This window comes from Geotrypetes seraphini, chromosome 2 (genome assembly GCF_902459505.1).
Source record: "Geotrypetes seraphini chromosome 2, aGeoSer1.1, whole genome shotgun sequence".
NCBI lineage: Eukaryota > Metazoa > Chordata > Amphibia > Gymnophiona > Dermophiidae > Geotrypetes > Geotrypetes seraphini.
In genome coordinates this window covers 7,058,145-7,081,139 of record NC_047085.1, presented here as the reverse complement: position 1 = coordinate 7,081,139, position 22,995 = coordinate 7,058,145, and the positions used below count along the sequence as shown (strand labels likewise).

General features: G+C 39.0%; 1 protein-coding gene across 1 annotated transcript in view; it reads left to right on the top strand.

The window, feature by feature from the left end:
• Positions 1-12,152: 12,152 nt before the first annotated feature.
• LOC117355921 (protein scribble homolog) overlaps positions 12,153-22,995 on the top strand; it is a 53,242-nt gene continuing 42,399 nt past the window's right edge. Inside the window, exons 1-2 of the mRNA XM_033935053.1 lie at positions 12,153-12,349; positions 21,664-21,803. Of these exons, the coding sequence (XP_033790944.1) occupies positions 12,249-12,349; positions 21,664-21,803 (241 nt within the window). The 5' untranslated portion in view covers positions 12,153-12,248. The remainder of the gene's footprint in view (positions 12,350-21,663; positions 21,804-22,995) is intronic.

The following is a 22,995-nucleotide window of genomic DNA, read 5'->3' as shown; positions in this document are numbered from 1 at the left end:
TATTTTATACCTAACCTCATCCTGCGTATCCAAGTTTTCGTATTTAATTGGAGGGGGGTGGGAGGGGATGGGAAGGAGGGATATAGAGGGGGGAAGGATATAAATGGGGATATCATAAATTATCTTGAGTACTGGGAAAATCTATTAATAAAAATCATTATTTATTTGTATTTGGAAAATTATACTATAAAAATATAAATGGATCTTAAAATATTATCTTTGAATGTTAATGGTCTAAATCATATGATAAAAAGGAAAAAAGCATTATTATTTTTAAAGAGGCAAAATGCGGATATATGCTTCATACAAGAGACCCACCTTTCAACTATTGAATCTAATAAATTGATAGGAGGTTGGGTCAAGCATTGTTTTTTTTCACCAGCTACAGGGAAAAAAGCAGGTGTTGCTATTCTAGTAAATAAAAAATGCTCTGCTTCATTCAAATTAAAAGCATCAGATATTCATGGAAGATGGGTAAATGTGGAAATGAACATGGGAAATACTACCATGACGTTGTTCAATATATACGCCCCTAATTCGAATCAAAATGATTTTTTTAAGACTCTTCAACAACTGATTTTACCACTGGCTACTTCGAACCTAATAGTAGCTGGGGATTTTAATGCTGTTATGGATCCTCTATTGGATAAAAACCCAAGTAGATTTATGAAATCTATGGGATTAGATAATTTGGTACAATCTTGCGATTTGACAGATATTTGGCGAATACTTCATTTTGATGGACGGGAATTTTCTTTCTGTTCTCATGTTCATAATTCTTTTTCAAGAATAGATTATATTTTTATTTCAAATAATTTGGCACATCAGGTGTCACAAGCTGCCATTGATCCAATCATTTTATCTGATCATGGTGGGGTCTGGATTGAAATTAAGATTGCAGATCAAAATACTAATAGACCAATTTGGAAGTTTGATAATACATTGCTTGCTGATCCAATATTTTGTGAGAATCTTCAAACAAAAATGAAGGATTATTTTTAATTAAATGATAAAGACGAGATCTCTATGGAAATATTATGGGATGCTTTTAAGGCATCAATGAGAGGACAAATAATTTCTTATTCGGCTTATCTTAAAAAACAGATTAAAAAACAATTTTTAAATTTAGAAAAAGAGATTAAAATTTTAGAATTAAAACTTATAGAAAAATGGGAATATTCTATTCAACAAGAATTATTAAAACTTAAAGGGAAATATAATGAGATTTCATCTAAATTGATCAGGAAAGATATATTTTCTCAACAAGCTTTGTATTATGGTAACTCAAATAAGGCGGGAAGAATATTGGCAAATTATCTTAAAGCGAAAAAAAAGGAAATCAAAATTAATTGCCATTAAAGATGAAAATGGTGAAACATTTACACAAATTGAGCCTATTTTAAAACAGTTCCTAAAGTTTTATAGATCTCTTTATTCTTCCGAGACTTATTTAAATAAAGAAAAAGATGGTTTAGAATTTTTGAAAATGTTAGAGGGTCCAAAAATTCCTGAACATGTAAAACGAAGTCTGGAAGAACCAATATCACTAAAAGAATTAGGAACAGCTTTAAAGTCCCTTAGAGTTGGATCTGCTCCAGGTGGTGATGGATATACGGTAGAATTCTATAAAACATTTCAAAATTTTCTATTGCCCTATTTATTAAATCTTTATCAATACCAACTTAATAAAGGTTCTATTAATGGCACTATAGCAGAATCTTTAACTATTGTTTTGCCAAAGCCAAATAAAGATCCCACTTTGGTTTCAAACTATAGGCCAATATCTTTAATAAATGTAGATGGTAAATTACTATCAAAAATATTAGCCTTAAGATTGGCTAAAGCTCTCCCTCATATTATAGATATGCATCAAACAGGATTCGTTGCTCAAAGACATTCATCTCATAATACCAGATTGGCATTCCATATGTTATACTTAACAAAGAAAATGAATGAGCCTACTTTTGCTGTTTCTTTAGATGCAGAAAAGGCTTTTGATAGAGTAGAATGGACCTTTATGTATCAAGCATTGGAATGGTTTGGTATAAGTCCTGGATTCACACAAATAATACAAACATTGTATAGCTCCCCTTCTGCTAGATTATATATTAATAATACTTTTTCAGAAAAATTTAATTTACAGAGGAGAGTTAGACAAGGTTGCCCCTTGTCTCCTTTACTGTTTGATATTGTTTTAGAACCCTTAATATTAGCTATCCAACAAGTAAAGGAAATACAAGGTATACCACATTCAGATAGAGAATATAAAGTATCTGCATATGCAGATGATTTACTATTATATTTGAGGAATCCAGAATCTACCATTCCACATTTACTTGAGTTGATTGAGAAATTTGGAAAATTCTCAGGATATAAGATAAATTGGAATAAATCAGAAGTTCTTCCATTAAATGTACACTGTACAAAAGGATTATTTGATGCATTCTCTTTTGTTTGGAAGGAGGAGGCTATTAAATATCTGGGAATTTGGATTACAAAAACAGTGGACGAAACAATGAAAAGTAATGAAAAAAGCATATTACAAAAGGTGACAGAAATGTGTGAGCAATGGAATCCTTTGCATTTATCTTGGTGGGGAAGAGTACAAACTGTTAAAATGATGATTTTGCCTGTAGTTTGTTACCAAATGGGGATGATACCAGTTTTCTTTCATGAATCTTTTTATAAAAAATTAAATAGGATTTTGACAAAATTTATTTGGCTTGGAAAAAACCCCAGAATTGTTTTAGTGTCGTTGCAAAGGCCAATTGTGGAGGGCGGGGTAAATTTTCCCAATTTTTATAGGTACCATCAAGCCTATATTTTACGTCAAGGTATGTATTGGATCCTCCCAGAGCCCACTGATAATATTCCAGACTGGTTCTGGTTAGAGTGGAGACTTATGTTTCCCTTGCGTCTTAGTCATGTAGTTAATATCAGAATGCCAAGGTTATATAAAGAGCATAAAATATTTATGGATACTTGGAAAACTCTAAGATATATAAGTAATCTAACTCCTATTCCAATAAATAAATCAACAACACAAACGATTTGGTTAAACCCCAAGATCAAGGTTGGCGGTTTTAAAATCATCTGGAAACATTGGATGATAGCAGGTATTCGTATTTTGGATGATGTAATACAAAATGGTAAGTTGCTGGAGTTTTCACAATTGCAACATAAATTTGATCTTAATAAGTCACAATATTTTAGATGGTTGCAATTGAAGCAATCCATTCAGGCAGGGTTCCCTGAATGGAAAAATCTTACTAATTATCATAGTTTGGAATTCTTATGTTTCCAGATGGATTTAACAGATCATAAAGCCGCACAATGGTATAAATTAATATCTGGATTTGTAAATAAAAAACCAAAAAATGGTCTTAGAGACATTTGGAGCATTGAGATAAAGCACCAAATTACTGCATCTCAATGCAGTTTTCTAATTCAAGTATATCATTTTTGAGATGTGGTGACCAGAATTGCACACAGTGTTTGAGGTTCAATGGCCACGACTTTGGCCTTGGACTTTGGTCTTGGAGGTTAAAATGTACGGTGTCAGCATCCATGAGACAAACTTGGTTTTTTCTATTGCATAGAGCTTTTTGGACCCCTGTTCGTTTACAAAAGATAGATAGTTCTAGGTCTAATAGATGCTGGCACTGTCATGTTGAAGTTGGGACATTAGACCACCTTTTATTCTATTGTCCATTCATCTTATCATTCTGGAAATCAATTTGGCCTCAAATTAATAGGATGTTGGAAAATCCGGTAGCCTTGACATATGATACTATTTTATTTGGCACAACTATGAGAGCAAGAAGTCAAATTTCGGCAAGCAACAACAAATTACTGTTTATTTTAACTGGAATAGCAATACAGCAAATAACATATAATTGGAAAAAACATGACATGTTAAACTACAATTTCTGGTGGAATTCTGTATGCCATATATACAAAATGGAACTCACCATTGCAACACAAAAAGGCTATGTGAGTAAATTTCAAAAAGTCTGGGGACCGTTAACAGATTTCTGTAATGAATGATTAACTTTTCCCATGATAAGATATTTGAATAGAGGGGAAATGGGGTGGGATTTTATTATCTGATATTACATACTATATCAATATTTGAATGAATTTACAATAAAGTTGATTTTTATGTATTATTGATTGGGAGGGAGGGAGGGGTGGGGGATTATTATATTCAATAAGAATTATATAAATTTAGATTTCTTGCATAATATTATAACTTTATATAATATTAATTTTCTAAAGAAATGTTAAATTTGATGTTAATATATGAGTTAATCAAGTGTGTATATTCAAGTTTCTAATGAGTTTATTTGGAACACTTGTTGTAACATAAGAAAATGAATAAAGATTTATAAAACAAAAAAAACAAAGATGTCAATAGGAAAACAATAAACTTTAATACCAGCTTTTTCAATAATAGTAAGTAAAGGAGCAAGAAAATGTTAAACAAATTAGGTGATAAAGTATAAACAGAAGAGCGTACATAGCAGTGATACGAATTTCTCTGGGTCGTGAATTCCAAACTTTAGCGCTTTGGTAGTTGAATGAATTGCAGTGAATCATTTTGGATTTTATACCTTTCAGAGATGGAAAAAATGGTATGAAAATAGTAATGAGAATAATAAAAACATACTCCCAAAAGGTCACTGTGTTCAGTCAGTAAATTGAAAATGCCTTCTCTATAAAACTTACATAAGAGTTATTCATACTGGGACAGACCAAAGGTCCATAAGCCCAATATCTTGCTTCCAACAGTGGCCAATCCAGGTCACAAATATTTGCAAGATCCTAGGATATATGGACTTTTAGGAAATTATCTGAACCTTTTTTAAACTCTGTTAAGCTAACTGCTTCTTCACCACAAAATGCACAGTTTTCTAATTCAAGTATATCATTTTTGAGATGTGGTGACCAGAATTGCACACAGTGTTGAGGTTCAGCCACACCATAGACATAGAGCAATACAAAGGCATTATACTATTACTTCTACTCATTATATGCAGGCACTTTCTCTGTCCCTAGTGGGCTCACAAATTTGTTTGCACACCTGGGGGCAGTGGAGTGTTGAGTGTCATAAGGAGTTGCAGTGGGAAGTGAACCCAGTTCCCTAGGATCAAGTCCGCTGTACTAACAGGCTACTCCTCCAGTTCATTATAACATTTTTATCTTTGTTTTGAATTCCATTTCTTAGCGGCTGCTGCCACACACTGATCTGAAGGTTTCACCAAACCCTCAACAATGACACCTAGATCCTATTTCCTGGATGGTGACTCCTACTATGACTAAATCCATGTTGGCTTTGTCTCATTTAAATCCATGCTTGTGTATATGCTCATCTGAAGCAAATTCAAGTACAGCTTGGTGCATGGCACAGGTTCAGTGGAGGCTCCCCATTTCGGTAACTGCATTAGAACCTGCTCTAATAATTTTTGAATTAATTGCATCAGTTTGTATTTTCTCTTCCTGGTGTCAACTGCCCTTCCTGTCCCTTGGGAGTACACACACACAATATTCCTACATCTCTCTCCTCTCTCTGTGGCAGTGATGGCCCCTTCCTAGAAGTGCACGCCCTCTATCTTCCTGACATTAGCTGCAACTCTGACCACTCATGTCTGTCTACTTCTTCAGGATTCCCAAGTATGATGGACGGGCAGACCTCCCAGAGGAACTCTCAGGAAGATTGATACAAGCCTAGATCAGAGACCCAGCTCCATGTACAGGGTAAGTGCTGTATTGAGGTAGTGAAAGAACGGACTGTGCATAGCCCGAGATTGTGCACTCAGATGTGGTTTTGTCATAATGTAGAAAAGTAACCGCTTCTGCCTGTCCCTGTCAAGCAGTATAGTGGCAAGAGCCAGTGCATCATGTAAATTCTGTTTATCATTTGCTTGTACATTTCCAGCTTCTATGTGGAAAACCTCCGAAAAACAATTAAAAATAACCTTTATTTCACTGTTCATCTTTAGCCCTTTGGGAGAGAGGTGTTCTCAAATTACACCTCATAGCCATTAATAACCCCAAACACAGAGTAAGACAGGAGGTGCTGCTTCTTACCCATTCTCTTATTTCTGGGGCTGCAGATCTTTGTAAGAGACTGTGGGATCAATGCAGAAAGCTGTGGTGTTAGAGCACAATTAATTCATTATTTAACATACATAGTTACATAGAAACATAGAAGATGACGGCAGATAAGGGCCATAGCCCATCAGGTCTGCCCACTCTACTGACCCACCCCCAAGTCTACTATCCTAGGGATCCCACTCCTGGCGACAGGTTCCCTTGGCTTAACCCTCTAAGGGATCCCACATGGGCATCCCATTTGCTCTTAAATTCTTGCATGCTGTTTGCCTCGATCACCTGCACCGGGAGCTCGTTCCAAGGATCAACCACTCTCTCGGCGAAGAAATATTTCCTGGTGTCGCCATGAAATTTCCCGCCCCTGAGTTTGAGCGGATGCCCTCTTGTGGCTGAGGATCCTTTGAGAAAGTTGGTACATCTTCCAGTTAGATTACAATTGCTTCACCAGGATCTAATTACAAATTGCATGCTTAACAATGTTCTGTTGGTTCTATTCATGTCTCATAAGAAGTTGCCCCCGCTGAGTCAGACCAGAGGTCCATCTTGCTCAGCGGTCTGCTCCCGCGGCGGCCCATCAGGCCTAGTGCCTGAACAGTGGTCCCTGATTAATTTTGTAAATTACCTCTAATCCCATCCCTATAATCTAACTTTACTCTTATCTGTACCCCTCAATCCCTTTGTCTTCCAAGTACCTACCCAAAGCTTCTTTGAACCCCTGTAGCATGCTCCTGTTTATCACATCCTCTGGTAGCGCGTTCCATGTATCCACCACCCTCTGTGTGGAAAAGAACTTCCTGGCGTTTGTTCTAAACCTCTCCCCTTTCAATTTCTCTGAGTGCCCCCTTGTACTTATTGATCCCCTTAATTTGAAAAATCTGTCCCTGTCTATTTTTTCTATGCCCTTCATGATCTTGAAGGTTTCTATCATGTCTCCTCGTAAGTCTCCGCTTTTCCAGGGAGAAAAGCCCTAGCTTTTTCAGTCTGTCAGTATATGAGAGGTCCTCCATGCCCTTTATTAGCTTAGTTGCTCTTCTCTGGACCCTCTCAAGTACCTCCATGTCTTTCTTGAGGTACGGCGACCAGAACTGAACACAGTACTCCAGGTGCGGGCGCACCATAGCACGATACAGTGGCAGGATGACTTCCTTTGTCCTGGTCGTGATACCCTTCTTAATGATACCCAACATTCTGTTTGCTTTCCTTGAGGCCGTGGCACACTGCGCCGACGCCTTCAATGTTGTGTCTACCATCACTCCCAGGTCTCTTTCAAGATCGCTCACCCCTAGCGCTGATCCCCCCCATTTTGTAAGTGAACATCGGGTTTTTTTTCCCTATATGCATGACCTTGCATTTCCCTATGTTGAAACTCATTTGCCACTTTTTGGCCCATTTTTCCAGTGTTGTCAGATCTTTTTGGAGATCTTCGCAGTCCTCCATGTTATTGACCTTGCGATATAGTTTGGTGTCATCCGCAAATTTAATAACCTCACATTTTGTTCCTGCTTCCAGGTCGTTAATAAATATATTGAACAGGAGCGGTCCCAGCACCGACCCCTGTGGAACTCCGCTCGTGACCCATTGCCAGTCTGAGTAATGTCCCTTTACTCCAACCCTCTGTTTCCTGTCCGCCAGCCAGTTTTTGATCCATCGGTGGACTTCCCCTTGCACCCCATGGTTCCATAGCTTCCTTAGTAGTCATGGTTTCTTCTTAATCATGCTTCATTTGTAATTTTCCTTAGGAACAATAATGACTTAAATTATCACATGCTATTGAATCACAGGACATCCCAGCAGACCTATGTGATTCCCAAGCATTATTAAAGAAACATTATGTTCTTATAAAGTGAAAAATTTTATTAGGTCAGTCTGACCCCTACCCTATTTTCTTTTATTTATAAGTTGTTTTTATGACTTTTAGTTACAGTCAACTGTTATGTTATAACTATCACACACTTCAACAACGCAGCTGTGTCAAAAACCTCTGAGGCATTTCTGTCACCTTTTTTTATAAACATATTAGTGTCTCTTCAGGTTCCCAGGTAAGGGGTGTCATTCCCTCCCCCCTTTATATCCTGCTTAATACAATTATCACCATGGGTTGTTTTAGGATTATTTTGTCTAAGATCTTGGATAAAAAATGGCAGATTAGACACTGGTCTGTAGTTACTAGGTAAATTTGGGTCCAAGTTTGATTTCTTCATTATGGGTTTGACAACTGCTAATTTTCAAGATTTAGGTACATCAGAGCAGAACCTAACTATACCACATTTCGTAAGAAAATAAAGCCCTTTCTTTTTGACTAGAGAATGACACAGGGACATTTCCTCGACCTGTCCCCGAGAATTTTGTTGCTGTCCCTGTTCCATTCCTGTAAGCTCTGCCGTAACCATACAAGCCTTGAACACTTATAATAATAATAATAATAACAGTTTATATACCGCAGTACCATGAAGTTCTATGCAGTTTACAAAAGATTAAGCAAAGGTACAAATTGATTGACTTTAAGAGGGGTGGAAAAAGAGAATTAATAGGACAGGGAAATCCATTGTTGAGGAGAGAGTGATCAATAGAACAAGTTAATCGTTATTGAGGGGAGAGAGATGATGGATCAGTTGTCTAGATGCACTTATGACGTTAAAGTGTTTGAGTTTCAAGTTTATTAAAAATTTGTTGTACACGCAATGTCAAGTACTTCAAAGTGTATAACAATTTAAAAATAGGGGACAGAAATGAAATAATTGTATTACAAATAAACATAAGGTATAAACGTACAAATTTAATTACTGATACAAAAGGAGAGGGGGATGAACTACAATCTTTATTGAAAATAAAGAAACATTTAAGGAGAACACGTCTGGAGGGTAATTAAAGAATAAATATAAGAAAATGGATAAATTTAGAAGAGAAGGTGGAAAAGTTTGCGACCTAGACATAAGGTCTGATTAAGATTAAGTGCATCAAATGTATTCTGCATGTTCAAGACAAAGATTATGTGTTCTGGGAACCTTCCCAATTAGAACTTTTTCTTAAAGGAAGGAAACAAGACTAGTTACTAGCGTACCCTTAGTGGGGGGGTTTATATAATAGGTTATTGAAGGGGGGTAAGTCTGTTTTTTCTTCCTCCCCTCCACACCTATTTTTGTATTCCTGTTAAGTTTATATGAATAATGAGATGTCTTCCTTCATTTGTGGGCTAGATGGATATGTGCCTGAGGGCGTAAAAATTTGGTTTTGGATAGTGTATAATTTCTTTATAATCCATATCTTATTATGTTTGAATGGATGTAATAATGTTGAAAATACTTAATAAAAAAATAAAAAAAAAGATTAAGTACATCTTAGAGCATAAGATTTAATGTCTCAAATGCGTCTTTATACAAGAAACTTTTTAAAGAACTTTTCAATTTTTCTAATGAGGGTTCATCATGTAAGTTAATTTGGTAGGTTGTTCCAGAGCTGGGGTGCTATAACCAAAAAATAGTACCTATTACTTTTAAAGAAGGGATAGTCAGTAAATGCTCTTCTGTTGATCTGAGTGTCCTAAATGAAGAATATGGTATCAAAAAGACAATCCAGAAATATTGGTGTGTTAGATTGTCGGATTTTAAAGGTTAACAACGTGATTTTATAAGTAATTCTATGCGAGATTGGTAACCAATGTGCTTTTTGTAGAAGTGGTGTGACATGGTCATATTTTTTGGAATTAGTAATAATTTTTATTGCTGTATTTTGTATAAATTTGTAATTTTTCTTATTCTTTCTGGGTTATACCATGATACAATGTGTTACAATAATCATAGAAACATAGAAGATGACGGCAGAAAAGGGCCATAGCCCATCAAGTCAGCCCACTCTAATGACCCACCCCCCTTTACACCCTTAGAGATCCCCTTTCAAACTCTGACACGCTGTTGGCCTCAATCACCTGCAGTGGGAGTTGGTTCCAACGATCGACCACCCGTTCTAGCCTAGAAATAATTGAAGATTGAATGGAGGATGTTAAGATGCTTCTGGTTTTAAAACTTTTGATAAAGGTCTAATGAGACGTAACTTATAGAAAACCGTTTTTAACCACTGAACTAATCTGATCATGATAAGAAAGTTCCTGATCTAGTATCACTCCCAATATTTTCATAGTTGTTACTACTTGAGACTTATGCAGATGAGGGCAGAGCTTGCAGGAATGGGCAGGGACAGGAAAAGAACTCACTGGGACGGGATGAGAAAATTGAGTTCCTGTAGAGATATCCTTCTCTATTTTCAACTTCATATGCTCTACCAGCAAACTAAAGTCCAACTTGCCTCAACACCGGAACTCTCCATCCTATTACCTACGCTGTAACTTAGTCCTCAGCTACCCATTAGCTCAGATTCCTTCTACTTCATGACTTCATTGTCGTATCCTTTTAGAGTTTCTAAATGGACCTCCTGCAGCCCTACTGTACAATACCAGTCTACCTCTTTCTCTACTTGAGTAATCCCAAGGTCTTTACCTTTAGTGCATCCTTGTATTGTAACATCTTCCTTCTATTTCCCAGCAGCGTTCTAAAGTGCTCTCCTTCTCTTTACTGTAAGGCGCCTGAACCTTATGTAGATTTAGATTTTAGGAGAGAGGATGGACAAGAGTCAAAGGGGTAGCAGATGGATGTAAAGTGTTTAGGGCAATCTCTAGCTTGAAAATGACTTAGGGTTTCAGTTGCTTGGGGTAGTGGACTGTGCAAATTTGGTTTTCTCTGGACTGGATGGATGGACTCTCTAGATTCGTGTGAATATTGTTATATCTTTTCTTGGAAGAAGTTGGAGAGAACTTTGGAATCGATTTTAACAGCTTGACAGTGTCATTTCCTTAAGCAGCAGGAAACAAACTCTCTGATAGAGAGCAAAAGATGCCCTTTGGTCTATTTGGGATTTTGAGATTAGTTTAGAATAGTGTTTTTTCTTTGCGCTCAAATATAGCTGTCTTATGGGTCTCAGCTACTCGCTTCCAGTTTTCTCTTCAGTGTTCTAAGGTCTAGCATGAATCACTATCTGTTTTAAGGTACCCTTCATGAGGCCCTGGGGGAAGGATTGGGGGGGGGGAGTCCAGTTGGGGAGGGAAAATCAGGGTCTGTGTAGACCTTGGGGGGGGACTCTCTGCCATCTCAGACCTGGTGATAGGGTTTTATATGTGTCCCCATGGTAGACATCAGGTAGGGTAGTTCATCCATGGGCCAGAAAGAAAAGCTTGAAATTTGAGCACACACTCCTACATTGCAGCAGGGGGAGGGAGGAGTTTGGGGGTCCCTCTTAGGACTCATGCCTCTTGTAAACTGCAGTGGCTGGTGGGATGCTGAAGCCCTTCTTTGAGGAAGTTGACTATGTGCTTTCCAGCCACTGATATCGGTACTCCTTACGCATGTTCATTACACATGCACAAACTGAGCACGTGTGAGGCATGCCAAGGTCAGCAGCTGGAAAGCACACCGGCTGCAGAGCTCTTCAGTTGCAGGGCTTTGGTATCCCTGCCGGCAAAGCTAAAATTTTTAATAAGGGGGCGGACAGAAATGAGTGCCCCTCCAAAAAAGATATATAGGCTGTTGGCTATGCCCCTGCTGCAGGGTGTTTATTTTTTTACATAGAGCAGACATTAGCGATGGTAGCTTTCTGCATTTGCCCCTTAGAGCAGGGGTAGGGAACTCCGGTCCTCGAGAGCCATATTCCACTCGGGTTTTCAGGATTTCCCCAATGAATATGCTTTGAAAGCAGTGCATGCAAATAGATCTCGTGCAAATTCATTGGGGAAATCCTGAAAACCCTACTGGAATACGGCTCTCGAGGACCGGAGTTCCCTATCCCTGCCTTAGAGGATATAAACCAACACCCACAAAACAGATTTCTCACTCTTCACTCTCTTACTACTGACACCCCCCCCCCCAACTATTCCTTCTATCCTGTTCTCATACCACAGAGACCCCTGCCCCTCACTGGTTTTCTCTCCTCACTGATTCCTCATATCACCCTGGCCCTGGGCCCTTCCCCACAGCTGACATTTTCCTGCTCCTTGCAGGCTAAGTCCAGTTTATTCCAGTACTGGAGATCAATCAGCACCTGTCAGGACTGCCAAGGCAGAGCGGCGGTACCAGGACCGTGTAAGAATGCAGAGTCCGGAGCTCTTGACTGCACAGGAGAAGGACCTGTCCCCCGCAGAGCGCCGTGCCCTGGAGGCAGAGAAGCGAGCTATGTGGAGGGCTGCCAGGTAAGCAAATCTATGCATTATTTGCTCTCACCGTGGAGACACAGCTGAGCAATAATCACCATGACACCTTCTCCAAGAGAGGCTGTAGGAAGACTTGCTCTCTGAGAGGTATATTATTAATCTTTGTGTAAAAGCTGAGGGAGGAAGAGCACTGCTTTTCGAGAGATCTCTGTAGCATTTGAGGTATGTACATATTCAGGTACACTATGTCTCTGCCCCAAGGAGCTTACAATCTAAATGGGGACCTGAGGCAATGTGTGATCATGTAACTTGCTCAAGGTCACCAGCAGAAGCAGGGATTGAACCTTGGTAATAGTGTGTTGTGCTGGAGATTTGTGCTGAATTGACTCCTCTCCTTTGTGGCTTCTCTGTTTCTCATGTCATTGTTCTAACAAGTGGGTCATTTCTTCACCCAACATAAATAGTCATTTATTGCCCAGCCTTGAATTTTTGACCCTCAGGATACTAAACCAGTTCTTTGAGTGGCCATGGAACAAAAAAAAAAGCTTTTTGATTTCTTTCTATCAAAGTTTTCTTAAAACCCATTCAGAACCTCAGCTTACAGGATTGTTCTTTTTAGTGCTGGATGGATATAGATCAGGGATCTCAAAGTCCCTCCCGGAGGGCCGCAATCCAATGAATATGCATTGAAAGCAGTGCATGCACATAGATCTCATGCATAGTCATTGGGGAAATCCTGAAAACCCGACTGGATTGCGGCCCTTGAGGATGGACTTTGAGACCCCTGATCTAGATGAATTAGAGGGAAGCCCTAGAAGATGGCAGTTGCAGGCTTGGGAATTTCAGGGGCATATGATATTGTTGTGTAATTATATAAGAATATCAGAGAGGGGTTGTTCTGGTACAGCAAAGTAGCAGAACCAGAGAGTTTGGCGTAACTCCAATAAAGAACTGGTTTAGTTTAGAAATGAGGTGTTTTATTGAGCCTTTAACCTTTTCCTATCGTAATAAATTTTACGTTACGCTGGTTCCAATCGTAATTATTTTAGCAAAGTTTTGTATTATTCACCGTTATCATTTACGGCTATTGTAAACATAATGTATGTAAGTCATAAGTCTGTCAATTCAAATATTTTGTGTTCCTGGCTCTTTATTAGTCCATACAGACTGTTTATCCACGGTGGCAACAACATTTTTGGAATGTCCCATCATCCGGGACACACGATAGGGAAAGGTTAATAAAGTTTTGTACTTCTAATGCCTCTCTTTAGGGGAGAACAGATTGGGGTGACTGACCTAGCATAGAACTCAGCTATGTGATGCTATGTTGGAGTCACTGCTCAGGAAAAGGATCCAACGGCCTCTTTTACAAAGCCACGCGGAAACAGCCCCGAAGCCCTTTAATTCTCTTTGGGCGTAGAGCAGCCACTAGAACGGCTTTGTAAAAGAGGCCATAAGTCTCATTGTTGAAGATACATTGAATCCCTCAGCGGCAGCTTCTCAGAACGCAAATAGAATGTTAGGAATTATCAGGAAAGGAATGGAAAACAAAGATGAAAATGTTATAATGCGTAGACCGCAACTTGAATACTGTGTGCAGTTCTGATCGCCATATCTCATAAAAGATGTAGCAGAATTAGAAAAGGTACAGAGAAGGGTGACGAAAATGATTAAAGGTTTGGGACAACTTCCTTAGGAGGGAAAGGCTTGGAGAAGACACAGCTCAGGAGTGATATGATAGAGGTCTATACTGAGTGGAGTGGGAAGGGTAGATGTGACTCGCTTGTTCACTCTTTCCAAATATACTAGGACTAGGGGGCATGCGATGAAGCTAACTTACCTTAAATCTCCTCTCTCTTGTCTCGCGTACGTCTGTCCATTCAAACGCCCTTTGTATTTATTTTTTATTAACTTTAGATATGTTATAACTTTTATTTTAATTATTTTCTTTTAGACGTTATTTTATTGTAAACCTTTTAGATTCCTATTTCATAAACGGTATATCAAAAATAAAGAAACTTGAACTTGACTTGAAGCAACAAAGTAGTAGATTTAAAACAAACTGGAGAAAATATTTCCTCACACAACCTGTAATTAAACTCTGGAATTCATTACTGGAGAATGTGGTAAAATCACTTAGCTTAGCGGGGTTTAAAAAGGCTTGGGCAATTTCCTAAAAGAGGCCATTATTGAGATGGCTTAGGGAAATCCACTGCTTATTCCTAGGATAAGCACCTTAGGGTCCGTTTTACTACTTGGGACCTGGGTTTGCTAATCTTGGAAACAGGATACAAGACTTGATGGACCTTCGGTCTGACCCAGCATGGCAATTCTTAGGACCTCCGAAGCAGTCCTCTTCTGGGCATGGTGCATTTGCCCTTTCTCTCATGCGTCTGCCTCCACTTCTGTCAGCTACGGTCTGAACCACATGGGGCCTTAGACTTGTAAAGCCCACTGACCTTATGTATTCAAACTTCAGACTAAAAATGGTGGAAGAGTCAAATTCAACTAATAAGTGGAGGAAAGGATTATATGTAGGCATGGTGGTGCTGTACAATTTGCACTCAGACCACACACTACCCAAAGGTCAGTTTTACCTTTAAAGTCACAGAATGCTAAATTATTTATAATGTCAACATAAATAGATATGGTTTAATGGGGTCTAATCAACATGCATTTATTTAAAGGAAGTCTCACCTCACTAATTTGCTACAGCTTTCTAAGAATGAATAAAAATGATATAATAAAAATAACAGTTTATATACCGCAGGACCGTGAAGTTCTATGCAGTTTACAATGATTAGAAATGTTACAGACTGAGTGAATAAATAAAGTACAGATTTAGCGACAGGTGGTTCTTGCGCTCGGTTGTTAAGGACTAAGATTGAATGGGTTGGTTTCCTAAGTATTTCAGGAATAGATATGTTTTCAGGCGTTTCCTGAATTCTCCATAGGTAGTAGGCACAAGCAATTGTCTAGATTTTCAGAACACTTGAAATAAAGTCCCTCGTGAGAGACTTCTGAGGAAGTTAAAAAGCCGTGGGCTAAGAGACAATATACTGTTGTGAATTGGGAACTGATTAAAAGAAAGAAAAGGGAGACTAGGATTCAACTGACAATTTTCCCAATGGAGGATACCGTGTAGTGGAGTGCCACAGGGATATGTACTAGAACTGGTGCTTTAAATTGGGAAAAGTTCAGTACACAAATATTAGATGGTTGAATTACCAAGATTAAAACGTGAAGCACGACAATTAGAGAGTAAGCAAACAGTCAAAGAAAAGTGTTGAACTTTCTGCTCTAACAAGATAGGTTCATCAGCTGTTAACAGCAGAGCTTTTCAGATTGCTAAATACATTATTCGATCCTCTTTTGTTAATTTACCAATATCCGAGAGTTTAGCTTTCTGTTTTAGGACTAAAATCCTTAATTTGAGATTGTCTTTCCAGGGACTTTCTTCTGTCAAGTATTTACGAGATTATCATTACCAGAAAGCGTTATAGCAGTTAATATGAATGGAATCATTTTGATACTCCTAAATGGCAAACTTTATTTAAAAAATATTCAAATTCCCATTGTCCTGTTTTGAAAGTAGCTCCTATTTCCTTTAAGGTCAAACTCTTCGAATGAGGTCACATTATTATTACTCCCATTGTTAAAAATCAAAAGATTCCATTTTCACTAAAATAACGGAAGGCCTGTTGGAATATTTGGACAAATTTGGTATTCTACATGAATCCCAATCGGGCTCTAGCATTCAAAGCATTCTGGCTTCCTTGGTGGATTATATTGGAAAGAGTGCATTGATATTACAATTTGATTTGGTTGACCATCATATTTTGCTGGAACGTTTAGATACTATTGGAGTTTCTGGCCAAGTATTGAGAGGTTCTTCAGTGAAGAAGTTTACTCACAAGCATGGAATAACATTTGTGGAGTCCCTCAGGGATCTCAACTGTCTCCTTCTCTTTTTAACCTTTATATGGCATCTCTGGGTCGAGAACTGTCTAAGTTAAATTTAGAAACATAGCATTTATGCAGACAACATTACTATTATCGTACCTATTACCTCACTGTCTTCAGAGACAATGTTCGATATCAAGGAAAAAAGAGCTAAGGACTTTAAACTTAAATTGAATTCAGAAAAAACAAATGTCTTTCTGGCAAATCCATCAAATAAAATCATGGCGACTTCTTCTAACGCTGAATGAGAGAAATTATAGCATCAATCACACAATAAAAATTCCATTGCCCCAGGTCCATTAGATAGATTGTGAGCCCACTGGGACAAACGGAAAATGCTTGAGTACCTGAATAAATTAACGTAAACCATTCTGAAAACTGAATAAATAAAAACAATAAAAATTTTAGGAATTACTCTCAATCAATCCATAACTTTTGATGCCCATATTGACACTCTTTGGAAATTACGCTCCCTGAAGTCATATTTTGATTTTTTTTGTCTTTCAGATTCTGGTCCAATCTCTTGTATGAATACTTTGGATTACTGTAATATTATCTATTTAGGATCTTACAAAAAAAAACATCAGGAGATGTAGAAATTATACCAAACATTAGACTATACACCTGATTTTTGGTTTGAAAACAATCTGAACATATTACTCCCATATTATAGAAATTATACTGGTTACCAGTCGAGGCCAGAATTATCTTTAAATTTGCATGTCTATGCTATGAGGCGTTGGTAGACTTTGTACCCATTTATTTTTAATAAACCATTTTGTCTTCTCTCAACACACATGTGTAAAGTCTTTGCTTGAACGGTTTGCACTTCTAAAAGATTTAAAATTTTATCTTATCAGGCTGGTGTTTTGAGTAAAACCATAAGCGACTTGTTTTTAAACTCAATTTCCTATCAAACATTTAGAAAATCTTTGAAGACCTCATTTTTAATAAATTTGTCTAATGAAATGTCAGTCATGTATTGAATATGTTCAAGTATTTACCCGTATTTCCCAATATAGAGGTTTTGCAAGCCGGCCTAGTGGGTGCAGCTTGCATATCTGGGGCGGCCTTTACAGCATTTTAAAATCATCCCCTTACCTCCCTCGCTGGCAGCGGTCTCCTTGAATCGTGCCACCAGCGTTGCAGAGCAGAAGCAATCTTTGCATCAGCAAGCCGGCCCTGCCCTGCTTCCTGTATGGCTTTGCCGTCACTTCTTGAAGCCATACAGGAAGCAGCGCGGGGCCGACCTGCAGTCACAAAGATCACTCCTGCTCTGCAACGCTGGCGGCGTGATTCGAGGAGGCCACCGTCAGCAAGGGAGGTAAGGGGAGGGCAGGGGGATGATTTTAAAATTCTAAATAGGCCACCCAGTTACTGGTGGATAAGCTGAAGCTACTCAATTGGGGTGGCTTATCTGCCAGTTTTTAAACTCGTATAGGCATGTTTTGTGGCCTGTATGTGAGGAAATATGTTTTTCACTGTGTTTGGCAGTTTCTCTTGATGTAAACCGCTCTGAACTGCAAGGTATTGCGGGTTATAAATAATGATTTATTATTACAGAAGAATAACCTTCATTATAGCTCCCTTCTCCCCATATTAGGAGTCATGACCCAAAGAGAAGATCTAGACATCGTTGTGACAATGCATTGAAATGTCCTATTCAGTGTGTAAATAGATGTTATGAGGCTATCATCATTCCTCTGTAGCACTCCAGTGCGACCTCCCGGAGACTGTCTCATGCACAGTGGGATGCTGCAAGATATTTCTCTTGGCAGCGTCTGCTCTGTGGCATCATGTGACATCACCCACGTCTGAGAAACAATGTCCCACCGTCCTCAAAGAATACTTGCGACACTTGAGAAACTTCACTTTAGAGCTACGGGATGCTAGGTGTTAGGAATTGTTTTTGAAGGAATAGATGCGGTTACAGCAGTTAGCATAAAAGGTTTGGACAAGTTCCTGGAGGAAAAGTCCATAGTCTGCTTTTGACAGAGACATAATGGAAAGAACTATTTGCCCTGTGATTGGTTCCAGAAGCTGTGGGAATATTTGGAAGTCAAAGTTCAGTACTCTAATAGAGCCACTAGAGGTTTCTCTGAGTAGAGCAGAAGCTTAGGTTCTCTATCGATACCACCAAAAGTGCTTCATGCTTTCTGACATGAGTACCACAGAGAGAGAGAGAGAAGTCTTTCCTTTTTGCCATCATCTCCCAACTTCGGAGTCCCATGTGTGACTTATCTACAACGCCAAAAAATTTGATCATGTATCCCCATTGCTGATAGACGCGCATTGGTTACCAATTAACCATAGGATTTTGTATAAACTGATGTTTTTAATCTTTAAGACCCTGAAATCTAGTGAACCACTATTCATATCTAAATCGCTGATCCCATACAATCCCCAACGATCTTTACGTTCATCCGAATTAAACTAACTATCTGTCCCTTCTTTAAAAGTCATCGGAACGAGAAGAGCAGATATGTTCACCGTCGCAGGTCCACAATGGTGGAACTCCCTTCCCCAGTACATTAGAATAGAACAAGATATTTCAACTTTTAAAAATTTTTTTAAAACTTATTTGTTTAAGGATGCCTATGACCTTTAAAAATCCTAAACCATCCATTTTGTTCTAATTAATATTCACAAAAAGTGCTTTGAAATTATTTACCCTACCTTTTGTTTTTCCCTTTTTCTGTGCCCTTATTGTAACTTTACCCCCTTTCCTTCTTTTCATGTTAGTTTTTATTGGATTTTTATGTTATTGTGTTTAAAGTTGTTTTATTATTTTATGTACATCGCCTAGAAAATTTGAAATAGGCGATTCATCAAGAGCTAAATAAACTTGAAACCAGTGAACCTGTAACAGAAGTTCACAGAAGTCTCAGAGCTGCTCTTTTGCCTTTTATTTATTTAATTTTCTCTACCGTTCTCCCAGGAGAGCTCAGAACGGTCCTCGAGCATTTTTCCCTGTCTGTCCCAGCGGGCTCACAAATCTATCTAATGTCCCTGGGGCAATGGGGGGATTAAGCGACTTGTCCAGGGTCACAAGGAGCACTGTGGGTTTGAACCCACAACCCCCCAGGGTGCTGAGGCTGTAGCTTTAACCACTACACCACACTTTCCCTAGGACAGTGTTGATGTAAACCTGAGGGGAGCTGTGGGTGAGGCTCTTGCCCTTTCTACAGAGCTCTGGAAGACTGTCCATTAAGCACTGAGTGTAATGGGGCTGGTGAAGGGCAATCTTCAGAGAACATCAGTTAGAGGTAAGATGATTCATTATGCCCTGCTGCCTGTGTCTCGAACTTTGTGCACTGTATGTGACTTGCTTTACTTTCTGCATTTCTGTGCTGCGTCACTTAGTGATATTCTGTCTGTCTGTCTCTCTCTTTCTCTTCACCTGCTGTGATGTCTGCCTTCGTCTCACCCTGCTGCTGTCCTTCTTTTCCTTTATTCCTTCTGCGGCCCAGCGCTCTGGAAGACAGTATTAAGCAATACGAGCAGGATCTCGCTAGAAAGCTGTACCAGTCCCGGCAGCGGGGGCCTGTGCAGGTCGTCAGGCCAGGCCAGGTGCCAAACACAATGCAGAACCCTATCTCAGGATCTCCTGGGTCAGGAGGCCATTCCAGGTGTGCACAGACTTCCCCCACCTATGTTCTAAATCTTTCCCCTCCACAAAAGTGACTCTTCATCCTTTGTTCTGGGGAAAGCAGGAAGTACATTTCAGGTGTTCTTCCTCAGCCCCTATCCCAGAGGCACTCCTCAACCTATGGAATTTAGATGGGATGCATTCTGTCAGCTTCATCCTAACCATGACCTCTCGCACTAGGGACTTGATCCTCTGCTGTTTAGTGCATGTTGGATTCCTGAGGACCATTGCCATCTGCATTTATGAACATTAACACCTTTTAGTGGAGGACAAGAGAGAGAATTTTGGATGTGCAAGACCGTTTCAAATCCACCTGGCTCCCTTCTGCATGCTGTACCCCGACATGATGGAGGGAAGTAAAGGGTAAAAGGTTATGGATTTGAAAGACTGCCTTTCTGTGCAAGTACTTTCTCTTCCCTAGCTCTTGGGGTTTTTGTACTTGGGGCAGTGGAGGGTTAGGTGACCAGGAGTTGCGGTGGAACTTGAGCCCAGGTCTCAGCCCATTGTACTAACCATTAGGCTCCATCTGCTTATCTTTTTGGCTACAGATGTTGAAAGGGGGGTAGTGTTACTTGTGCAGAGGACCTTGGCTTTCTGCCTCTCGTAGGTGTTGTGCAAAAACCACCAGGAGAGCGTTGCTCATTATCATCATACGACTTCATCAATGCATTTGGAACATCATCAGTCTCATTGACACTTGTTGTCATTGCCAGGGGATAGTGGGTTAGTTGGTGCCTGTTAATACCATCAGTTGTTACCATGAAATGGCATTGCTGTAGAGTTTGACAGATACTTCCATTATATGTTATGGTTTCATTAGCATGAAGCGAAGATCTCCACCAAGTATTAATGAACTCTTGTATTTGCAGGATCATATTACCCATAATGGAGGAAAAGATCTCGGAAGAAGTAAAAATATTGAGTTGCTTTTCAAAAATTGGAAACCTCCCCATAAGTGTTGACGTTTTATGCCACAATGTGAAGATAAAAATTAATTCAAATCTATTTTACACTGAAGAATTTAATTCAATCTCATATCAATTCAGTGCGGATGAATCCATTCAACCTTGAAAACTCTGGATCATGGATTTGATTGATCACCTTTCTGTAGTACATTTCTTTTCGAATCTGGGTTAAGTGATTTGCCCAGTTCTCCAGGTTCTCAGCCCACTGCACTAACCGTTAGGATACTCTTCCTCCCCTGTGGATAATACAGTACATTAAGACACTGTGTATATACTAATGCAAACATATCTGGCCAAAGAATAGGTGAAAGGTGCGGGTCTCGGGCATCTTCCTGGCAAACTGATCTTGTTAAGCCTCATGCAGGTTTCATTTCTCACTTACATCACTGTAGAATGGCTGTGCATGAATATATTACCATAGGACAGATGATAAAAGTAGCAAATGCTACTATGGGTGTGATCTCACAAATTCATGAGATTTTACTGTCTGTTCTAAGAAAGCACCCAAACAGGAGATTCTGCCTCATCACGGTAGATCAAAAGAAAACAAAAGATTGATTATGAATAAAGATATTGAGCCCCAAAGGTCACCTCTCTTGTTTTCTCTTGATCTAACAAAGCAGCATGAGGAGTGTGGTTTTATTTAAATAAATAAAGATGTGAAATATGTAACAAGCATGGGAGGGATGGTTCTTCTTTAACATCTGAAAACCCACATCTCATCTTCACCTGGGACAGCTAACTTGTAACCCCTTTTCTATTTCTCCTTGTGATAGGATGAAGTCTCTGGAACAGGATGCTCTGAAGGCACAGATGGTGATTGCGAAATCTAAAGAGGGGAAGAAACGTAGTACACTGGATCGATTGGCAGAGTCCCCCTCCCCTGCCCCCACGCCATCACCAACACCTCTGGAAGGTAAGTTCAGAGCTGGGAAGGGGTGCTCTTACCCTGACAACTGCTATAGAAAGTTCTTCTGGGAGTAGGAAACGGAGAATATGGTGTCCCAAGGGCTGTAAGGTGTTTATAATATGCTCTGTGAAAATACCATAGACTACCCATTCTATTGCTTTTTCTTCATTTCCTAGTGAACCAATAATAATAATAATCAGTTTATATAGCACAAGGCCGTAAAGTTCTATGCAGTTTACAATAGTTTTTTAAAAAACAACAACAACCCCCACAATAAGAGAAATTGAATAGAACTACAAAAGTTAAAAGCCAATAATTAGAGACACTAAAATGATCAAAATAGTGCATAATAAAATTTTTACAAATTAGCTGCCTAAATACTTTGAAAACAGATATGTTTTTAGATGTCTCCTAAATTCCCCATAAGTGTTCTAAATCCTTACCCCATAACGCTGCTTGATATGAAAAAAGATTTTAAGAACATAAGAATAGCCCCACTGGGTCAGACCAATGGTCCATCAAGCCCAGTAGCCCGTTCTCAAGGTGACCAATCCAGGTTATTAGTACCTGGCCAAAACCCAAGGAGTAGCAACATTTCATGCTACCGATAAAGGCCAAGCAGTGGCTTCCCCCATGTCTTTCTCAATAACAGACTATGGACTTTTCCTCCAGGAACTTGTCCAAACCTTTCTTAGAACCAGCTACGCTATCCGCCCTTACCACATCCTCTGGCAACGCGTTCCAGAGCTTAACTATTCTGAGTGAAAAAAAATTTCCTTCTATTGATTTTAAAAGTATTTCCCTGTAACTTCATCAAGTGTCCCCATGTCTTTCTAATTTTTGACGGAGTGAAAGATCGATCCACTTGTACCCGTTCTACTCCACTCAGGATTTTGTAGACTTCAATCATATCAAGTTTATCAAGTTTCAAGTTTATTAGAGTTTTAATATACCGACTATCAAGCAAATATCTAGCCGGTTTACATAAAATTTAAAAAAAATATTTCTAAAAAAAGAGGTACAAGTAATTATAAAATATTAAAAATTAAAATATGTGGTGAACATTAATGACTTTAACATAACAGACTGGATAGTGAGGGCAAAAGGGGAAAGGGTGGGTAAAGTTACATTGTAGAGAGAAAAATGGAGATAGAAGGGTTGGGGTTATAACAAATAGGGTAGGGAAAAATGTATGTGA